At 22.9% G+C, this 23877-nt stretch overlaps 4 protein-coding genes across 4 annotated transcripts; 1 reads left to right on the top strand and 3 right to left on the bottom strand. All coding sequences in view use genetic code 6, as the record gives it.

Moving 5' to 3' along the window:
• Positions 1-285: 285 nt before the first annotated feature.
• Positions 286-4608, bottom strand: TTHERM_00663920 (cation channel family protein; the record flags this gene model as incomplete). Its single annotated transcript, XM_001020158.2, has 7 exons — positions 286-1695; positions 1760-1918; positions 2163-2537; positions 2589-2889; positions 2959-3814; positions 4124-4480; positions 4590-4608. 7 exons carry the CDS (start codon positions 4606-4608, stop codon positions 286-288), a joined length of 3477 nt encoding a protein of 1158 aa, XP_001020158.2.
• A 487-nt stretch (positions 4609-5095) lies between these two features.
• On the bottom strand, positions 5096-8912 carry TTHERM_00663910 (Serine/Threonine kinase domain protein; the record flags this gene model as incomplete). Its single annotated transcript, XM_001020157.2, has 5 exons — positions 5096-5125; positions 5189-5325; positions 5443-5795; positions 5853-8262; positions 8696-8912. The coding sequence occupies 5 exons, from the start codon at positions 8910-8912 to the stop codon at positions 5096-5098; spliced, it is 3147 nt and encodes a 1048-aa protein (XP_001020157.2).
• A 1186-nt stretch (positions 8913-10098) lies between these two features.
• TTHERM_00663900 (hypothetical protein) lies at positions 10099-13497 on the bottom strand (the record flags this gene model as incomplete). Its single annotated transcript, XM_001020156.2, has 6 exons — positions 10099-10562; positions 10610-12338; positions 12458-12938; positions 12991-13109; positions 13210-13290; positions 13408-13497. 6 exons carry the CDS (start codon positions 13495-13497, stop codon positions 10099-10101), a joined length of 2964 nt encoding a protein of 987 aa, XP_001020156.2.
• A 702-nt stretch (positions 13498-14199) lies between these two features.
• On the top strand, positions 14200-23686 carry TTHERM_00663880 (transmembrane protein, putative; the record flags this gene model as incomplete). Its single annotated transcript, XM_001020154.2, has 18 exons — positions 14200-14290; positions 14342-14488; positions 14558-14800; positions 14855-15004; positions 15051-15215; positions 15271-15561; positions 15627-15898; positions 16016-16391; positions 16442-17493; positions 17628-19057; positions 19370-20024; positions 20083-20926; positions 20976-21238; positions 21302-21469; positions 21532-22834; positions 22896-23030; positions 23095-23177; positions 23234-23686. The coding sequence occupies 18 exons, from the start codon at positions 14200-14202 to the stop codon at positions 23684-23686; spliced, it is 8121 nt and encodes a 2706-aa protein (XP_001020154.2).
• Positions 23687-23877: the final 191 nt, after the last annotated feature.

Genomic DNA, 23877 nt, shown 5'->3' on the forward strand with positions numbered 1-23877 from the left:
GAAAAAAATAAAAAGTTAAAGTATTTAATGATTATTACAATAATAAAGACAAATTTAATTTATTTATAATAAAGACTTTTTGTTAATTAACATTTATTAAAAAGATATAACTCATAATTAACCTAATAACTATTTATTTTAAAGTAATAAGTTATTTAAATAGTAGTATATTAAATTTAACAAAAATAAGATCATATAATTATCAAAGTTGATGTGACAAATAGATATATAAATAAATAGATAAATATTATAGATTATTTCCACTTATAATAAATTTGAATACTTTCATAGATCATTTAATTAACTGTTCTTAGTTCTGTCTTTTTTATTATTTTTTTTAGCTTTAGAAAATCCTAAATCTGTATTAATGGAAGATTTCCTAGATTTTAAGTTTGCCTTTGATTATGTTGCTCTACGTCCATTATTTTACCTTTAAGTTTGCTTTAAAACTCTTTTTCTTTATCTTTTAAATTTATCAATCACAATATCGTAGTTGTAGTCTGTTTTGTAAGTTTTAAATTTAAACATTTTGTCAAACTCCTAGATAAATAGGTCTTAATCATCAATTATCGACTATTAATTATCATTTAAATTTAATTAATTTCTATTTTAATTTATATAATTTTCTGCATCGTTTGGTAAATTATTTAATTATTAAGTTTGAATTAAGTGGTTGCCAAAAGTGTCTTAGTTTTCTTTGATGGAATTGTAGTTTTATGGCTGTTTTAGTACCTAACTCTGTTATTTATTCTTTTGAATTTCATTCTTTATCATTTACTTAATTTCAGCAAGATAAGATTCTATCGTATTCTAGATGGATTGTTGTTAATTAATCACATTATTGCTTGTTGTAGTTTCTTAAACTAGCTAAGTTTACTTTTCAGAACTAACTACATTAATGCTTTTAGTTTAAGCATTTTATTGTAGCTTTTATTAGCTTGATTCTAATCTCACTTATGAACCAAAATATTACTTTGAGTATTTTTATTTTCTAACATTAATACCCTAAATATTACTGTATTTATTTTAATCATTCTAATTATGTTAGCTGGATTAGTTTCTAGCTATATTTATATCTTCTTATTTTTATTTCTAATCTTTATTATATTAATTTATAAGCTTGCCATCTTTTTGCTTATGGCCTTTGAACTATTAAGAGGATATTGTTTTGTTTTTTGAAAACCCATAAGTATCTTCATCTGATATTATAGCAACAAAATCTTGGCTATATCTTTTGTTTGAGATAGGAATATCATCTTAATATTCTTCTTATTCGCTATAGTAATGTTATTAATCAATATCCAGATTGTCTTAATTAGTTATAGAAAAGAAAGGATCTCCTTAATCTTACAATGACTAAACTTTTGGTGATGATACATCTTCAGTAAGAGTTCTAAACTTATGATTGTTCCTACGTACTTTCTTTGGTTTGATAGGTTATGAATCTTCATTCTCACTTTCATCATCTTTTTCTAAAATTGCTTGCTGAGAAGTTTAACTAATAAAAGAGCTTCTAGAAAAGCTAATTTCATCAAAGAGTAAATAATCACCAAAGTTTTAAGCTGCCCTTTTTGCAAAAGATTGAATGAGATAAATATTTCTTATACTATGTAATTCTCTTTTCTTTAATCTTTTGAAACTTTTGTTTCTTACTTGTATTTCATTTTAATTTTTGACAAAATCAATATTTTGTTACTTTTTATTTTTATTTATTTATTTATGAATAAATTTATTTTACATTTAAATTAATATTAATTACTCTCTAGCAAATATGAGGTATAATATTTGGACATTCAATTATTTAATGTTAGTAATTGTCTATTTTAGTATTCTTATTACAATATTCACAATTAAATTTGGGAAATCTCTTTCTGTACTGTCTGAATTCAAGTTCATCTTTGATCTCACAAAATATCTCCTGCATTATTTTAAAGATAAAATATGTTGTAATCCAAATTGAAATGGAGTAAGTATTTTGTTTAATAATTTAAATTAAAAAGATTTATTTTGTTAAATGAAATTAAGTTTTAAATAAAATTTTTGTTTTTTGGCAGGAATAATCATAAATGTTATCATTTTATTAGACAATTTTTTTAATGACATAATAAGGAGTTAAGCATAATTTTTTAAATTAATTATTAAGCTGAAATAAATAAAATTACATAATCATCTGGAAATTTTTTAATTGTTTCAATGAAATTTTTTCTTGAAATTTTATAGACAGTGGAAAAATCTACACTCTTTACAGAAAAAGGAATTTGTTCATTCAAAAAAATACTTGTTTCACCAAAATGTTAGTTTTTCACTAAATTTTTTAAGTAAATGTCTTTTTTTAGAGATTTAATAGGTATTCCAAGGTTTTTTTTCCTTTATTATTTTAGGGTATCTATTCCATACCCATTTTCTTATACTAATTATCTTTCAAAGACTGCATTTTCTGTTTTTCCTTCACTATAAGGAATATAACACTCTACAGTTCCTTCTTTGACAAAGTACAAACCTTAAGTGTTGAATTCATTATCTAAATCTTCTCCCATCTAATTTTTTAAAATTTACTTAAATATTTAAATGAACTAATGCTTATTTACACAATAAATTGGTTCTCTCTCAGGATAGTGATATTCTTCTATTTAGAATGCTAAATTCTTTATAAATTCTTCTGAAAAATACTTCATCCAATTAACTTTTTCAAAAATCTCAATATGAGATTAATAAATAAGCTCTTCTCTTAAATTAGGTGGTAATTTACTAATAATTACTTGCTCCATACCTTCATCTCTTGATTTTTATTTTTTATAGTAATACTAAATGTAAGCTCTAATCTTCAACTTGAGTTAAGTATTTACACTTTTATCTCTCATATATCTATTAATTGCATTCATTATTTCCCTTTATAATAATAAAAAATATGTAAATTAATTAAATATTGATTTTGCTTATGGGAGAAATTAAGCTTACATGTACTTAACTTCTTTTTTTTTTAGATCCTGTAAAATTTCCCAAATACTATTAATGCAATAAGCGAATATAACACAAGAAATAAGCATGCATATTATAGTAACCACAACTTCATTTGGTTCCTTTGGAGTAATATCTCCATATCCTACAGTCAAAATTGTCGTTACAGCCCAATATAAGGCCCATAAAAATTAAATAAAGAAAGGATATTTCAAATAAGGAGCAAGCCAAGATTAAGGTTTATCGTCATCAATTTAATCTTAAGAATATCCATTCAGTTAGTATTATCCAACTTTAAGATAAATACAGGCTGCAATATGACAAAGAAACATAATTCCACAAGTAAGTCTGATTAGCAAGTATCCTGCTTTCATTCTTCTCATCAGCTATATTAAATTGAGAAATTTTTTATCAAATCTGAATATCGTTGTTATTTTTAAGTAAAAAACTATAGCAAAAGAGGGAAAGCGAGTTTCTTAAATCAACATATCGAGAATAATTATTGTGAGGCAAATAACATCAATAAAAAACTGCCAGTTACGAATTCTTTTTTTAAAAATGACAGCTCTATTTTTAATTAGTTCACCATGAATATACATGCTTGTGTTCAATACTTAGAAAAAATTGATAGTCAAGAGACTTATTAATATTAGTTAAAATATTTGAGTTATTTAGTGGTTTCTAACTTGATCAGGGAAAAATATTTCTAGAGGAATCAAAAAAAAGTAAATGACACACTGTGAATATACTAATATTTCCCAAAATATTAAATAAGGGCTTTCACAATTAAACATAGGGTATGGTGAAGGATTTTAAATATCCTATGTCTTTTCTCCACTTATGTATCTTTTCATTCCTAATTAATTTATACAATATATAGATTTAAATAAAATTCTATTAAATCACTCAAAATTTTGGTTAAATATTTTAGAAAAAATAATCACAAATTAAACTTTTCAATTCATGCATGATTACTCATTTATTTTTATTCCTTTATATATTTATTTAGGTTATTCTTTTTATTCTAATTAATCTAAAATTAATAAGTGAAAAAAGTACTCTGTTTTCAATAGAAAAAATTAATGTTGTTTGATGAAATAGGCAAATAGATTAAATCTAAAAAGTTTATCAAAAATTGTTTTAAAAAAAAATGAATGTATATTACCTTTTTATTCAAATCCAATATTATCGTTAGACAAATCTTAAATTACTTAATTAAAGAAATTAGAGGGATTTTCATAATTTATGTTTTTCTCTTGAGATTGCGTGAAGAATCTAACTAATCGTTTTCTCCAACTCATTTTTTTACTACTTAATCTTCTTTCAATCACATAATCTGATCTCTAGTCCTAACTTTTTAAATTATTCTAATAAAGGCTTGAATTTTTGCTTGAATCACTAATATTTTTATTTTCACAAATAATAGAAATATTTTTTTGTTGGTCTTTCTTTTTTATCATGTAATCCATTTGCTCTGCCTCTAATGAACTTCCACTTAATTATACTAGTGGTTCATTAATACCTGTTTAGTTAAAATGCAATTATAATTTAAAAAAAGATTAAATAATAAATGATAATCTATAAAAATGAAGTAGAGTTAATAATTTTGCTACAATTAAATTTATTTTTACTAGCATATTTAGATTTCATAAATATGATAAAACAATAGATTCCCCTTTTAAATTAGATTATTCTATCAAATACTGTATTTTATAAATTAATTAATTGTCTTAAATCTTATTTTTTTATCAAATATTTAGTTCTAAATGTTTATACAAGAATTATGTATGTGTATTAAATGACATTCAAAAAGACAATTATACAAACAAACAAGTGAAATATATAAAAATTATCATTATATCTATTTACATTATAATCACAAAGTGTGGGTTTAAACACTCCATTCTTAAAAAGTAAATTTAAGATTATATTTGGGTGTAATTTATTTGTATATTGTGAGATAGCAAATTGAATAGCTTGCTTGCTTATTTTCTTCAATTTTTGACATTTTTTTAATTAATTGCAAATTTAATCAGTTTAGTAGTATGTAAGTAGTATTTTTATTATTTATTTATTTTAATTTTACAGTTTAAATTTTATTTTTTTATATTTCTAAACTTTATTTTATTTTTCATTTTCACTCCATAAACCACCTGTCTGAGAGAATCTTTTTTAGTTTATTAAAATTTATTTTATTAGATTATTATTTAAAAAAGTTATTTTTATTTACTTCTTTAGCAGTTGGTCTATCTTCGGGATTAAGCTTTAGTAATTTGTTTATTAATCTTGTTGCAGATTAACTTACATTTCCAGGTATTTTAAAATCTCCACTCTATATCTTTCTAAATAAGTCATTATCATCTTTGCCTTTTCATATTTTTTGAAAATAAATAAATTTTAATAAAACACCAAAATGCAAAAGTTTGTTTTTCTTTTTCATAAGAAAAATACTTTGGAATATAAGATTATATTTCAACAAATTACCTTTAAAAGGGAATCTCCCACAAACAAGAGCATATAAAACTACTCCTAAACTCCAAACGTCTGCTGGCTTACCAAAGTATTCTCTCTTTTTAGTGATCTCAGGAGACATATAGCTAGGAGTACCACAAAAAATATTTAGTTTTTTATCAGAAGGGATACGTATAGCGAATCCAAAATCAATTAATTTTATTTAATGATTATTACTGATATCTAGCATAACATTTTCTAATTTTATATCTCTATGAATTACTTCCCATTCATGGCAATATTGCACTGCACTTACTAATTATTTAAATATAAGTCTTGCATATCTTTCTTCAAGTTGTCTTCCTTCTTGTGCTTTCATGAATTATCTAATTTAATTATTGGTTTATTAAATTTTATGTCTTAATTAAAAATATTGAATTTACCTTAAAGATTAACTTGAAATATATTCCATAACAAGGTTAACAGAAGATCTTGTATCAATTGTTTAATAAAGTTTAATGATATTAGAATGATCAAGTTTATTTAAAATGGCAATTTCTCTTTTCACATTGTTGCGCTTTTAAGGGTCTATTAATTTATATTTATCATACATTTTTATAGCTACATTCTTATCAGTATGAGTATCTCTCGCAAGCTTTACTACAGCATATGATCCTTTTCCAATGCAGGCTTTTATTTCAAATCTTTCCATTAATTTGTTAGTGGTTTAATTATTGTTTGAGCTTGTATCACTAAATGAGCTTCCCTATTTAGTAAAAGCTGCTGTTGCAGGGCGAGAATTCTTGTTAACAGCTGCTTATTATTATTACTTTTTATCTTCATTATTATTGTTTGTGTTTGAGTTATTCAACTAATCTTCTTTCTTTTTCTGCTAATCATTTGTGAAAGACTATATCTTCATAGTTTGAGCTAGTGATCTTATGTTTTCTTTACCAGTTTTTTCTGACTTATCAATTTATTCAGAGTTTCTTTTTAGGGAATTTATTAAAAATCCATTTGAGTTTAATGCTACTTATGAAATAGCACCTGTAGCAGCAGCATTCATATTAATGATAGCTCCGCTTGTTGATAATCTTTTCGATTCTGGTCTTTATAGTATGGTATTTTAATTACCATTCGAAAAACTTCCACTGAATTTTTAAATATTCTTAGCAATTGTTGTTGTAACTTTAAGAGCTTCTTAAGTTAATTTTTCCTTAGTATCAGTTAGAGGTATTTTGGTACTACTTTCAACATATTTATTATTTTGCTTAGCTGAACTTTATGAACGAGGAAGAGAGTTACTTTTTTTATATATATTTGGAGTTTATTTTAGAATTTATTCCCCGAATATACCTTCTTGCTCTTGCAGCTCTTAAATTTAGCTGAGTTCGTTACCATTTTATTTTAAACTATCTTCCTTGTCTTTAGAATATTAGCGATGAGGATACTATCTTTAGCCTATTTGTTAACTAAATCCTTTAGAAATTTTAATATTTTTAGAAGAAAATAAAGGACTCTCTTCTGCTTCAGATATGTTTTCTTTAAGAGCTAATTTTTTTTTGAGGAGCTAGTTAGCTATTTTTTAGAGTGTTTAAATGTCATCATCATTACCATTTTGATTTTTTTCATCAAAAAGGTCCTCTGGTCCACCAAACAGGTTATTATTTGAAGGTATTCTCTTCACGCTTTAAGGACGAGTGATAGAATTTTATACCTTTAAAGAACTTTTTAAAGAAGAACCACGTCCTGATAAATTAGCTTTAGATACATCCTTATTTTGATAGGAAGAATTTTCTTTTTTTATTGAACTATATAACTAATTATCTCTTCTCTGTATTTTGTTTAGAATATTTTCACAATCTTTAATGATATTATCACAAATATTTTAATCCATTTTATTTGACTCACTTCTTAATAGTTTGTTATAGCCTGAGAATCCTTTTCCTAATTCATCTGTTTTTCTTCTTTATTAATTCGAACTTCTGACAGAGTCATCTTAAGATTAATCTTTTTATATTTCAATGCTCTTGTTACTTTTTTTTATTTTTTCTGAGAATTCATTAAGCTAATTTCTTGATTTAGAGTGTTCATTTTCTCCATCATCATCTGATTCAATTTCTACATTTGCATATTTTTTCAAGGCCATATTTTCATCAAATTCACTCATTAATTCTCCCTTCTGTTTTTTTGTAAATAATTCATGTCTTAACCAAGGCTTCATAGTAGTAGTCGCTGTCCTTTAAGGTTCAATATTATGAGATTATTCCTATTTTTCAGCTAAAATATTATTATTTTTGCCTATTGCTGCTGTTACTGGTCTAACACGAGAAAATCTACGAGCCTAATTTGTTTTATTATTACTAACTATTGTTCCCATAGCATAGCTAGGAGTACTTTAACCAGTAGTATTATTAGCATTAGATGGAGTAGAGTTGATTTTGCTACTTCTAATAGAAGTTGTATTATTAGTTGTATTATTATCTAAAATATTTGAGTTATCATATCCGCTCAATTTACCTGAAAGGTGGGCAGTAAAATTATTAATCCTATTATCCTCAAGTTTTTTACTGGATGTTAGCTAATTATCTTCTTTAGTATTACATGTACTAGTAGTATTTGTGTTCAAAAAATTATATTCTACATTATTAAGATTATTATAAATTTATTTAGTGCGCTTAATTTTATCTTCTACAAATGAAGGATTCGAAGATGAACCCATATTGCTTTAGCTTTCTGATTAACCTTCATAAATTTAATTAGTACCATTTTAGTTAACGCTTTGGATATTCCAATTTTTTACTACTTTTTCTGTAATTGAGTCTACTTTAAGCCCATCGCTGACACCATTATCTATATTTAATTTAAGGAGTTTTTAACTTCTTCTAACAGTAAAAATTTAGTAAAACTTATAAAAAATAACTTGATTTATTAATTATATTATCTAGTATCCCCTTTGAAAGCTTAAATTCTTTTAGGATTAGATTTTGATAATAAGATTGTTTATTAACAAGAAGCTTTTAAAATTATGTTGTTTGGATTTCTAAATTATATCTACAAATAATAGATGATAAAAAATATTCATTTTATTAATATTAATTTTAAATATAATACAAAAATCAAGTTTCTAAAGCTATATCTTAAACTTAATAAGTTTTTTTAAACTTCAAAAGCTGCATATAAATCTAAAAAGTATGTTTTAAAATGATAATAAACCTGTCTTTTTTGTTTTATGCATGCTTCAAAATTTTGATACAAATAAAGTAAATTATGTGTAATATAATACCATATGAAGGCACATAATTCTATGAAAGGAGTAGATTTTTACTGCTTGTACGAGTAAACCGAGACTCGTTTTAGAATTAAAATGTAGTAGCTGTCTTTGAAGTTAGTATTGGTGTCTATTGCTAATTATTAGTGAATAGGTAGTTATGTATCATCTCATCTAATTCATTATAATTTTCTAAAAGACCGTTCTTTAAACCTTTTTACTTTTGGTTCATTGAAAAATATTTCTCTGCTAAACTTTCATTCTTTAATCCCAATAAATTATTTAAACTCTTATCTTTAGATGTTGAGCTATTCCCTTTTTTATTTACTGCACTCTGAATTCTTTTTAAACTCCCTTTCTTCACATACATCTTTTACTGGCGATCTTCATATTAATTTAAATAAATAAGCTTTTAGTGAATTTGATTGTTAAAATTAGTGAGTTATTTCAATCACTTTAAATAATCTACTTGATTTTCTATTCTATGCATAGTCTAAATCTTGAAAAAAATTATTTAATATCATAATGCTAATTCTTAATAGATCTAAGATTTGCTCTCACTACCTTTATTTCTTCAAATCTATATATCTATCTATCTTCTCTAATTTAATTTTCTGTAGATTAAATTATTAATTGATTGAATAATTGAGTTAGTGATTGAATGATTGATTGATTAATTAATTAATTAATAAATTAGTAATCTTTGAAAAATGCTATGAAAAAAAATAGACTTATAAGATTTATAATAATTATTAACATTGTTTTAACAATTAATTTAAGAAACATAATAAATATATAGTCAAAATTTAAACGTAACAACAATCATCAGCTCTTCATTTCAATTTATTATTTTTCATTTGCAATTTTAAAATAAGTCTCAAAAGCATATCATTTTATATCATTTACTTTAAACAATTTGCTGATATGTTTAAAAAGTTATAATTATTGTTTCAAAAATGTTTCATGTATTAAATATAGTAAATATGATAGATAGTTTATATAACTTTCAAATTATTTTTTTTTTGTGTATTCAAAGTGGGTAGTTACCTCTCCAACCCCATTTTTCATATATGGATGGATAATTATTTTTAAATTTTCAAAAAATCGGCCATAGGTAAAAAAGTTTAAATTTATGAGATCTACATTATAAAATTATAATGGTACTATTAATATTTATTTTTAAATAAATATCTAAAAAATAAAATTTTGAATCTTTTAATTGAAATAGTATTTTTTTTTTAATTTTATTGTTAAATTTATTTTTTAAATTTCACTCAAGAATGCATTTTAGATAATCTATATAGAAATTAAACATTTTAAGAAAATAATTATTTTTTAAATTTATTTATTACTAAATTTTATTTAAACTAATTAAATTGGTTTATTATATATATATTTTTTAATTTATTTATTTATTTTCATTATTTATTTTTGCTTGGTTCTGTATTTGTTATTATATCAAAGTTTGTTTTTTAGAATTAAATAGCAGGTTTTGCTCTTTTAGGAATTTGACTGATATCTGGTATTATTTTTTCGTCTCTTTCTTAAGTCTTAAAGAAATGGCTTGTTCTTTCTTTTTTTTGTTTTTATTAAGCATAAATATGTATACAACATGATCCATTAGGGCAACCAACATGTGTACATTATTCATTTGCAGGTATTTCTTTTTTACTGTCTCTATGAATTGATACTCTACTATTTTAGCTTGTTCTTAGTCTCTCATCATTACCATTCTTATGTTATAAGTTTGCTGTGTAATATCTTTATCTTCCAGCCTCGTCATTAGGTAAGTATTTACTTGATTTAGAATTCACTGATTAAGTATCAAAATCTATTTCATTTAAAGTGGATGCTCTTTTTTCAGTTTCATACCTATTTGAACCTAAAAATAAATTATTATTTTAATGAGATTAATTAAATAAAAGTTACTTTTATTTCTACTTTTTGATCTTTTTTGTCTTTCAGAATTGTTTGAGTAGTTATCTGGAATTTCTTCATAATTATATTCTTCTTAATATGGTTATTTTGGAGACTATTATTAATAATGGATATTGTGTTTCTATCCATTGTCGTTTAAATTAGGATTTTATTACTAACTAAATTTTTAATCACTCCTTTTTGGTTTGCTTTAGTCAGGTATTCTTTATTATTCATTTAGTATATAATCTTAATTATTAGAATACTATTTCATTTTATCATTGAAATCGTTTTAACTATATTTAAATTTTGCACTTTCAATATTTTAATGCTAATTATTTATACCTTCATCATCAGGTATATCTTCTAGCTGTAAGTTATTTTTTTTATTTTACCCCTATTATTTAGTTTACTGTTTATATCCTGGTAAGTTAGGATTAGTCATTTACTAATTGTGCTTTATATTAACTCCAAAAGATTCTCTAGAGTGTAATAAATTATGTTATATGCCACTTCCATTAAGTTAATTATCATTTATTTTGTAGCTTTCTCTAATTTAAACTTACTCATTGTATTAATTAGTAATCTAATTCTGAAGAGATTCTCTAGGCATAAAAGAGAAAGTTTTTTAAATTTGATGCTTAGATACTGAATGATTTTGTAGCTAATTATTAGCCATATAATTACGATCCATTTAACTTATTTCATTTTATATATTTTCATTTTAATATGATGTTGATTATACTACTCTTTACTTTTAGTTTCCTGGAGAAGAGCTTTTACCATTACTTATACCAGCAGATTTAGGAACATAATGACTACCTCTAATTTATGCAAAATTTTAATTTATTTATTGTTAACTATCCCATTTTGATTGTGCCCCTCTTTCTGTTTGACATTAATTTGGGTCTCTCCCACTATTTAGATTGCTCTGTTATTTTGAACTATATAAGTAACCATTCACATCCTTTAATTATTATTATTATTGATAAAGAAGATTTTTTTGTTGCTAATTCATAGTTTTTAACTAATTTTGGTCTTCCTACTATTCTTAAGCGCTTTGTAAATTATGAGTTGAATTTGAATTTATTATTCCCATTTTTGAAAGCATTAAATTTGTACTTTATGAAAAGCCATTAGTTGAAATATTACTAGAATTTGTGTTTTGAAATATCTATCCCAAATGAGCTGCGCTACTTGCATGAGAAAGTGAAGGCTATTAGATTCCATTTCCATTGATGCTATTCATGTTTTTTAATGCTTGACCTTGGCTATTTGCATACAAGACACTGCTTTATATCACTAAAGGCTTAATTTTTTCTAAATTTTAAATTAAAACAATCAAGCTCTTATGAAAGAGTGTCTTATAATCTTTAGAGTCTTTTAATTTGTAGAAGTTATTTTCACTAACAAAAGAATCCCTAAATAAGTTAAGCTAATATCTATCTACATGAACATAATTTAAATACTATTGCATAAGCCTTTCTATTTCATTCTCTTGCTATTTTTTAAGCTGTTTGCTTTTTTTCCTTTTTTTGTCTCTCTTTCTTGGATCATCTTATTCTCTTTCAGAACTGCTATTACTAGTATTACTATTACTGCTATTGCTGCTACTGTAGCTGCTACTTCTGCTACTTTTGCTGCTATTTTTTCTATCTTTTTTATGCTATTTTTACTATGTATATTAACTTTATTTAAGCTTTTTTCCTTCATTCTATAACTCCATTTTTTAAAGCTTTTCCTTTTTTTTATAAATATAAATGCATAAATTTTAATTATATAAATCTATATTTCTATTTTAATCTATAAATTATAAATATAATATAGATAAACCTATTAATGAATATAGAATTTTTTTACTGTTAATATAGCTATTTCTGTTGTTAGTTAGCTAATATGACTCTTTAAATGCTCTTCTCCAGAGTTTTAGTTAGTACTCAGTTAGCTGGTCTGCATTAATTCTCTATCATATTTTGGTGATTTAATTATATTAACAGCGCTATTAATAATTGATCCTTAAGAAGTATTTTAAACTTTATTATAAGGACTTGCTATCAAATTTGAAGGCATGGCTGGGATAACATAATTTAAACTCCCATTTTATGTGGTTAAGTTCGTTCCTACACTAAGTTAAGATACACTTACCTAATTTATATTACCATTAATTTATTAAGACTAATAATTTTAGTTTATGTTAGATTAAATGCTTTGAGATTAAGCATTTGTAGAGGACTTTTCATTCAAGCTATATTGCTTCTATTCTTCTCTAATATTACTAATCGTGCTTTGATTTTATTAGTGGGCTAAAGGTGTATAATCTATGTTTTGAAGTTACTGCTATCTATTTACATTAATTGAATTAATTTTTTTACCATAAGATAAAAATTATTTACATATCACGAATGTTATTAATAGGAGATTACAAGTGTGAAGTTACACTGCTTTTTAACATTTATTATTACTGAATATGATTCATATTTTAAAAATTACTAGATTCTTTTAAGTTTTACCTCTATTTGATAAAATAAGTAATTAGATTATATTTGTTGACATTTTTTAAACTAAAGTCACTCCTTATTTTTGAAACTAAATTTATTTTAAATTAAAATTACTGGAACAGTAACGACCTATTTTTCATTTTTTAAGTGCTATATGAATTATTCTACTTTTGCAAGATCTTATTAGTCTTCTTCCTTTAGTTATTATTAGTTTTAGTTAAAGTTAATTGCTTAAAATATTAAATAAGTTCTCTCATAAAAGAAAAATGTTTATTTAGCTTCATTAAACTATATTAAAATTAATATTGTTACAGTTTTTAATCTAGAAGTTGAAGACTAGGATAATAAATTGACACTTGCTACCTTAGGATTCTAAAAACCTGCTTAGTATTAAGAATACATATTGTTGAAGCTAAAACACTAATTATTTAATTAAATTATACTTCAATAATTTTCAAGATATTAATTTATTATATAAAAATACGCTGATTTATTTGATTGTGCTGAATTAAAGATAATAAACAAAATAGGTGACTCATAGTAAATTAATTTAATTCAATTTATGTTTATTGAATTTACTCTAGATATTTTATTGATTATCTATATCAATTTAAGAAAGGTACTAAATTTAAATTTTTACTGAAATTTTACTTAAGTATTAACTATTTTTTTTACATTTGCTTCTTCAACATATTAACAGATTGAATGAATATTGATAAGTTAAAAATTAATCAAATTGTTTTAATTATTATTTATTTTTATCTGTTTTTAAAAAAATAATTCAATTCATTTTCTCTTACAAGAATGTTTTTAATTAATAATACATATTAGTAGTTAAAAATTAAGGTTATAAAACATCAATTTGAAATGTTGTTTAGATAGCTTAAAGTAGAATTAATCTTTTGAAGTTTTTTGCATTTTGTCAAATATAAAAATTAACATCAATAATTTTTTTAAAAGAAGCTTAATAATTTGTTCACAATTAGTAAATTAATTAGCAAATAAAAAACTTTCATACAAAAATAATAAAAATTAACTTATTTTCTAGCTGATATATACTAATTTAATTCAAGGTAATTTTAGTAATCTTGAAAAAATAAATCAATGGCTTTTATTTTGATTCTATATATATTGTTAATAACAATATATTCCCAGCCAATCATCCCAAGCTGCCCTCAATTTTATAACAAAATATGTAAAATTAACAATATTAGATCAAATTTATTTTGCGTTTTATAAATTATAGCAATTAGGCAAAATGAATAAATTTAATAAATAATTGCAGTTCCAAACACTAATATGCTTTTGATCGCTACTCAAAATGGACAATCTGGTTCTACTACATTCATATATTATAATTATGTAAGTAACTAATATACAAATCACTATACAGGTAATTTTTATATTTAATGGACTAAATGATTAATTTAGAAAATTAAAAATGATTTATAATTGTAATTAGTTCAGACAACGTTTATTTACATTGATTACAGCTCTGATTTAGATCAGTGGATAGCTCTTTCTAATTCATACCTAATGATTATGAATTTATATTAGTTTTAAATAGTTAATTCTTATCTTTACTCTTCATACATCAATTTTTTTTTAATTCCTGGAACATTTACTGTATTATTAACTATGAATTAATCTTAATCCTAGTAGGTAAATCTATTAAACGGAAACGCAATGAATTAATATTACACAGGTAAAATATATATATACAAACAAATAAATATTCTTATTTATTTTTATCTTAAAGTTAATTGGTAGGATTTAAGCAATGCAAATAATACTAATTCATTTGTATAGACAATTAAAGATGGAGTTAATTTATATCTACTACTTTAAACATCACAAGTCGAAGTTTGGGATTTTGATAATGTCTCTTATCTTTATACTTTAAATATACGTAAATTTTAAGTAAAATTTAATATTTGTTAACATAATATTATTAGTAAATCAAAACTAAACTCCTCTATCTCCTGGTATAGCTGGATTCGTAATTATCCCTAATACAAATTATGGTATTTAAGCAGGGGGTCAAATTAATACATTGAGATGCTGGTATCTAGGTTCAGTCGACTAATAAAGTATATTTCGACAAGTAAACGAAACAAATGGTAAAGAAATTTTTTAAATTATTATTTCAAAATAAATATTTTATATCTTATACAGTTGGTAAAAATCCTTTGTCATAAATGGGATATTTGAGCTGGAATAATCTTGATTATGTATATATAAGTGAAGTTTACTCTAATAACATTCAACCAAGCAATATTTATGTGTACTAAATTATCATTAACGAATAAGATAATATCTGTTAAATGAATTTCATAATCTAGCATACTTAGTATTTCTAATAAATATTGCTAATCTAAAACACCAAAAAATTAATGCTCTATACAAATAAAGACTTGCTTACAATTGAGGACATATTCAATAAGTCCAGTTATAATGATTTAATGAGTATCTTATTTTTAATTCAAAATGTTAATAAAAACTTCAATTATTCTAAACTATATTTTAAATAGATATATTGTGGACAGATAACGCTTAAATAGATGCATTATTTGATGTCAATCTAATAGTTGCTCCTTCACCTAACAACCAAAGCTTAATATTTTTAGATTATTCTTTTAGTATTAAAAAATAAATCCCTTTTTAAAAAGGAATAAATTATAATTAAAGTATTATGACCATTGATAATCTACCTGGTTGGATAGTAGCAAGCTCATATAGTAATCCAAATATTATTGACGCTTAAGAAAATGGTATTTACTTTTATAATTACATATCGGGAGAGGTAAAATTAATTAATATAATTAACAATTTTTTTTTCTCATAAATTATATATTTACTAACCATTTTTTAAGTCTTTTATAAATAATAAAAATAAATTTAAATTTAACAAAAAAAATAGACCTAGTATTTAAAGATGAATCTTGATTCTTACTATACAATATATTTTGATGCTGCCTTTTATATTAACAATAAAGTGAATGTTTGTATTAGAATATTGTATAAAAAAACATTTTTTACAATATCTTAGTAGCAGGCTAGTAACCTAAAAGATAAATACAAATATTATACTATTTAATGTTTAGTTTATTCATTAATAGACTAATAATCACACTTATATAATTTAGATCTATCTAGCCTGTATCCAAATGGGTATTATATAGACCCTTCATACTCATTTGTTTACTATACTAGAAATGAATATTGGACTCTCTATAATGATGGGAATATGTATACATGGGACTTAAATAGTTATTAATATAAAAATGCATTTTTTTGTAAATAATTACTTATTATAATACTTAATTAAATCTATTTGTATAAAAAGTAAATTGCTTAAATTCAGCATCTATGGAGCTATTTGAAACCTATAATCAATTAATAATCGATTGTTATAATACCTAAACTATTCGAGCAATTTATATATCTTAAAATTTTACACAATAAATTCTAGAAAAGCATAACACATGGATGTAATCTAGTTCTTTAGATAAAATTAATGGCTGGGCTTTTTTTTAAGGAGAAGATGATTAGATAATTAGAATATTTGATGTTAAAGGACCTCCTGGAAACAATCTTCTATTTAAATTTAAACTTTAATATTCATCTTACATTTCTTTTATTTTCTTTGATACTAATTAGAAAAAATTAATAATAGTTAGCTAAGAAATAAACTTGGTAATTGATATGAACACTTGTCTATAAAGAAATGTCCTTAATGATTATGATTCTAATATTTGTGAGATTTGTAAAAACGATTTTATATTCAACATAGTAGATTATTCAAATCCAATAATAAAACCTAAAAGTGTAAATTAAGGATAATATGGGTTTGGAACAGATACTTAACCTTTTACAAGCTATAGATAAACCTTAGAATAATAAATAAAGGCTAGTTTTCTTATTCACTCAATTGTTTCGATGAGTTTCCTCTAATCATATCTCAAAATTAATACTAATAATCAAAACTATTTAATCAATAATTCCTAGTTTTAAAATAGTGATTCAGTTAATGAAGAAAAATACTTCTAACCTCTTTCAGCAAATGATTCAATTATTTTAACTTATTAAAACAATTAAATAGCTACTTTTTCAAATTTTAAAAGCATCACATTTTAAGATGCAATTTTTAAATATGATTTTACATCTGTTCAGCAAGAAAGTCAAAATTCTTTTAAATGTGGATTAAATGTATAAAATGTCTAAAAATTAGATTTGATAAATTATAAGTTCTAAATTACTGGAATCAATAATTTAAATGATGTTTCTCTGTAATGTGGAAAAATTATAGCAATAAATTCTACATTACTTCTCCAAAATTCTACATTTTAATATTTATAAATTACAGAACCACTGATAGTTTCTAAAGACTCACCTAAAGTAATTTTTATAACTTCTAATTAAAAAATATTAGTTTTTTGAAAGTTTTATTTTAATAAGTAATTAATGATTATTTTAATTAAATTTTCAATATTTTTGAAATTATACAAAATTAATTCAATTTTTTAAATTAGATATTGCTTTCTTACATAAATATTAATTTATGCAGCATACAAAGTTAAAGTATTTTAAGCTTAGCATAAGGTTCAACAAATTTGATTATCGATAATCTTAATTTTTAAAACAATACTGGTAAATATTAAGATCCAAGTTCATCGGGATAATTATTTCAGTATACAACAGTTTAGGCTAATAATATATACATAGCTTTTAATAATTTATAAAATATATTTTTCTTCAATTCTATTATAAACCAATAATCTCAAGTTGATTTATCCCAAGAAAGTAGCACTTTTATATTTACTCAAGTATAATTTATCCAAAATTATATCTTATCAGCCCAATAAACTATTTTTGCATAAATGAAGTTCCCATCACTTTAAGATCCTAATTTTGCATTAATTTGTTAAGATATGGTTTTTTAAAACAATACAATAATCCAAATAGATCTATAAAATTTAATAAATAATTAGCCTTAAGTTAGTAATATATCTTAAAATTCTCTATTTAGTTCTTATAATCTTGCATCTTTTAAATTTAATAATCTAACATTGATAGATACAAAAAATATGGGAATTTTAAATGCTTTCCAAGCGATATCTTTTTAGGCAGATACTATTTAAGTATATAATAGCTAAATTCCGATAATTGAAAATATTAGACCTCCACCTCTACTATATTTTTACCAAATTTAGGATTTTTCTGTCTCAAATTCATCTTTCAAATATATTTACACAAAGGACTAATCAATAATCAATATATAAAACTCTGAAAATGGCTAAAGCTCAGTAAATATATATAATTCTACGTTTAAGGGAAATTATATTCATTCAACATAACCATATTATCCAGCAAATACTATTTAAATATAATCAAGTTCAGAATCTTAAATTTTATTTGATAAGGTTTCAATTATCAATTGTTTTCTCAATTCTACGCCTAATAATTATTTTCCTTCTACTAATTCATTTTGGATACAAAATATTTAAGGTGAAGTTAATCTAACGAATTCTGTATTTACTGATAACTTTTCGAATGGTCCTTACAATATAATGCAGATAGTTTCTAATTCGATAAATATAAATTAATGCAAGTTTTAAAATAGTTCTTATCCAGATAAAAATCTTTAATAATTTAATTAAACTATTGAAAAAAATATAAATTCTGATGGTGCTTTTATAAATATATAGTCACAATTTATATAGATTTCATAATCAATACTAGAAAATTCTTACTCAAAATAAAATCCTCTCATGTACCTGTCTTCATTTAGTGAAAATTTATAAATAATAATAGATGAATGCCAATTTTTTGATTCATACTCTATTTAAGGATCAGCAATATAAGTATATTCAAGCTCAAATTAAATTAATTTAACTATGACGAATTCTAAATTTTAAAATATATTCTTAAGAGGAGAGAGTCCATAGCTGATTAAATTAGGGTAATATAATTAATAATCGCTTTTATTTACTTTGAAATAATTTTACACTCATTTTCATTAAGTTGAAAATTTATTTATCTCATAAAAACAACTGATTATAATAATAAGCAGGAATATAATCTATTTAGTTTTCAATTAAAACTTATAAAAAAAGGGGGAGAAAAATCGATTATTTAATATATTTTATTTGGCTAAAATTTTTGAGTATTTAAATTAAAAATATTAATTCATTTCAAATATTTAAATGAATTACACAACTCATCACATAAATGAAAAATTTAAAATATTTTATTTTTTATTTTAAAATATTAGGTTAAATAAATAAAAATAAGTAAAAGATCAGATTTCTTTCAAGAATATAACAATTTCGAACATTTATGGAGATTAAGGCTGTTCATTTTTTTCTTAATACTCAGGCGATATTACTCTTGATCAAATCAAAATACTTTCTGATATAAGCTCCCTTTCCATTATTCCTTTCTTTTAAAGTATTTACTAAAATCAATTATTTTGCTCATAAATAGACTCATTGAACAATAAAATTAAGGTTAGCAACTATAATATTTCAAATATTTAATAAGCTTTTAAGATAATCTATTCGATTTAAAATTCAGAAATTTTTTAGAACTAGTTATTCATAAGCGATTAAAATTCTGATATTAAAATAGCTCAGCTGGCTATTAATTAGTGTTAGTTATTACCATAGTAAAGACTTATGGAATTCTCATCAACTATTTTTTATGGTGATACTTTACATATTAATTAAATTATGAACTTAGGTAGTTTAAATTAAACAATATCACAAGATTAATCTTACAACTAAGGAAATATGTATTTTGAAAACTCTTAAATTAAATTTTTTAAATTAAATACAAGTAATATATAATGCATTTATTGCAACGGAGGATCTATATAATTTAAAAATAGTACAGGAGAAATAGTCGACTCTTAATTTGAAAAAAACTTAGTAAACTATTTATTAAATAATATATTTAGATTCATATCAAATCTTTTTTATTAAATAGGCCAGTAATGGAGGTGCTATTTCATTAGAAATGCCTAATTAAAAATTAAATATTTTATCTTGCTAGTTTTCTAAAAATGTTGCTACTAATTTCGGAGGAGATTTGTATATGTATAACACTAATGACGTAGAATTTGAATTTAGAATTTAAAATAGCATATTTTAATTTTCTTCATCTAAATAATATGGAGGATCTGGATACTTTGAATAAAGTTTTTCTTCATCATTGAAAAATATAATATTCCTACAAAATATTTCATTTATTGAAACTCAATCTTAGATTGGAGGAGCAATTTTTTATTAGAATATTATACCTATTTAAAGCTAAATTAATTACATAAATACTTCTGCCTTAAAATATGGTAATAAAGACTATTCTTTTCCTAGAAAAGTGTAATTAATAAACCCAGCAAAAAATATTATTCCGATGGATGAAACATTTTCAAAGATTATTTCTTTTTAAAGTGGAGATTTTTTACCTCAGCTTTCTTTTCATTTTTTAGATTAACATAATGAAATTCTTAAGCTGTCTGATAAAAATTACATATAAGTAAAAAAAACTTATATATATATTGATATTTAAACACCTGATATTAATTCTTATTAATTAATTGGGGTATAAAACGGATAATATGACTTTAATACATTTATTATGACTATAACATAAAACAAATTTGTTGGAGTACCTGGAAGTACAGTTTATCTGTACATTTTGTTTGAGCACATATCCTAGATTTAAGATGGTTTAATAGTGTAAAATAACTTTTAATATAAATTAGAAGTTTAGTTTAGAGAGTGTTAAATAGGAGAAATTAAAAAAATTGCCACTATCAATTTAAATTAAAGTAAATATTCATAACATTAAATAATGAAATTTAAATTCTTTTATAAAAGTTTAATCTAACTTAACTGAATGCCAAATTTGTGGGAATTAAACTTACTCTTTCGATTTTTAATAATGCTATTAATGCCCTTCAGGTGCTTAATGTTTGGGAGGAGCTGAATTATTAATTTAGGAAGGAAATTGGAGAGAAGAGTAATACTCTGACGTAATATTAGATTGCTTTAATCAAAGAACTAATTGTAAAGGTGGATTGGGTTTTATGAACTCCTTATGTTACCAAGGACATATTGGTCCTCTTTGTGAAGAATGCGATGTAAATTAATTAAATTATTTTAATAACTTGATTCATTAAATAAATTTATTATTCAAATAATAGATTTTTGGAGAAGTATGGTAGGATAAATATAGTAAAACAAGTTCTTATTCATGTACAAACTGTAGAGAAATCAAGGCAAACATTTATTTGCTTATTATTAGCTATTTTGTACTTCAGATATCTTTATCTTTTGCTATTAAAAATGAAATTGCAATTAGAGAAAATAAGGTAATGTCAAATTTATTATGAAAAAACTACATTTTTTAACTACGATTCTTATTTTAATTTAGGTTATAAATTAATTTAAAGAAGGAAATTAAGCAGGTTAGGCATTATAAAATGAATAAAATTAGTAAGTCCAATAAAACAAGCCAAGTTTTAGATAAGATAAAATATCCACACAAGCAGCAATTATCGTAAAATTTATGGCACATTATTTCTTAATATTTAGCTCGCTATCAGGCTTTAACTTACAAATTCCAAAAGGAATAATAGAAACTCCTATGTAAATTGCTTCTCCGCTTAGAAGCTCTTTATCGAATTTGGAATGCTTTCTAAGCTAAATGAAATTAGAACTACCCTTTATTTACTTTAGGTTTTTATTCGTTACTATGCTTCCTATTGTTTATTTTACTGTCTTTTTAATTTAGATTAAAATCTGGTACTTTTTTTAAAAAAAACCTTTTGGTGGACATATACTATATTCATCTGGATTGTTCATTTTATTTTACACTCAACCTGATATTCTTTCATTTATAATTTAGTTACTAAGCTGTAGAATTATCAATAGAAAACCATATATTCTTGCTAATATTACATAAAGATGCTACACCCATCAATATTACTATTACAGTTTGATTTTAGTTTTTCCAGTTTTTCTTGTTTTTGTAGTAGGAATACCTGGTTTTTTCTTTTTAAAGCTTTATTCAAACAGATAAAATATTACTGATCCTCGAATTGTTATGAAATTCGGGTATTTACTACGTGAATATAAAAAAGATAGATACTATTGGGAGTTTGTACGCATGATTGAAAGAATGGGCTTGATTTTTGTTCTTAATTATTACTCTTAAGACTTTATAACTAAAGCATGTCTAATTTTAATTATTGTTGCAATTTACTGGAAATTGATAGAGAATAAATAACCTTATAATAATCCTGTTAATTAAAAAATAGATAATTATCTATGCATGACATGCTTTTTGACTGTTTTATTTTCTTTATTTTTATAAAACTAGCCATATAGTTATTTTATAATTATATCGCTCTCAATTATATTTTTAATAAATATAGCCTTTATCTTTTATATATTTAATAAGTTTATAGCCAACTTCTGGAAAAGAATACAGCTTATTGTATTTAACCTTCTTACAAGTAAATGCTTTAAAAAGTTTTTTAAAGTCAAGTTTAAATTTGTTGAGAAATAATAAAAAATGGAAGAATTAAGAAAATAAGTCAAAGCTAAACTTGCCTTTTCCATTTAAGAATTATGCAGAAGTAATTTAAATAAAATTTTTTATTTAACAACTTTTAAATAAATTATAAAAGTGTACAATAAATAATAAAGAATGAACAAATACATAATTATTGCAGGTAAATTTTATAAAATATTCTTAAATATGCTAATTAGTTATAATCATTATTTTATTAAAAGCTGAGTATTATAAAACAAATAAAAACAAAAAAGAAAACTAAAAAATGGTATAATAAAATTTTAGCTCAAGGTTTATTAGATATAAAAGGCAATCAATAGATAATACAAGTCTTCAATTTAGAACTAATGATAAAAGTTGTATATTTTTTATGAAATAAATAATTTATAATAAATAATATTTTATTTTTAAATAAATTAGATGAATAGATAGAAAAAGTATTTTCTCAACATGAAAATAAAAGAACATAAAACTTTTTAATAAAATAAAAAAGTAATAAAGAGGTAACAAATAATTGATTTTTTAAATTTATTTTTTTAAAAATTAATAAAAATAAAAGGAAAATTAAATTTAGTTAAGCTCAGTAAAACTAAGTTCATACCTTTATTCAAATTCTTATTAAAACTCTCCTAATAATCCTTTATCTAGAAATATCAATGAATTTTATAATGATATTAATTTAAATAACAATGACTGTATAGAGGAGAACACAACTAAAGAGAAAGGTCATGTATTTTAACTTTCAAACAATTCTTAAGAGATGCAAATAAATAGATAAATAAGCGATTTAAATGACGATGCCTCTCATTCTTCTAAGTATAGCATATAAGATGAATAATCTTCAGAATTAAAATAAAATAAAAATATACAATCAATTTAATAGAATACAAATAAATTAGAATAATAGATTAATAACAAATATAACTTCTAAGATTAGTTAATCAAAACAATTTAAACATTAAAAAACTAAAGCATATTAGTTGATTAAAAAAATGATTAAGATAAAAGCTGAAAATATGAAAATATATTATAAATAAAATTTTTTATGTTAAATGTTTTTGTAAAATAAATATTTAATTTCTCAAAATAATTATAAATAGGAAATAAATTATATCTATATCTTATAAATAAAATAAAAACAGGATATATATCACCATTTTTTTTTAATTAATTTTTTTTAACTTGCTTCATTTGTAATATTGA

The sequence above is a fragment of the Tetrahymena thermophila genome (assembly GCF_000189635.1).
Source record: "Tetrahymena thermophila SB210 genomic scaffold scf_8254577, whole genome shotgun sequence".
Lineage (NCBI taxonomy): Eukaryota > Ciliophora > Oligohymenophorea > Hymenostomatida > Tetrahymenidae > Tetrahymena > Tetrahymena thermophila.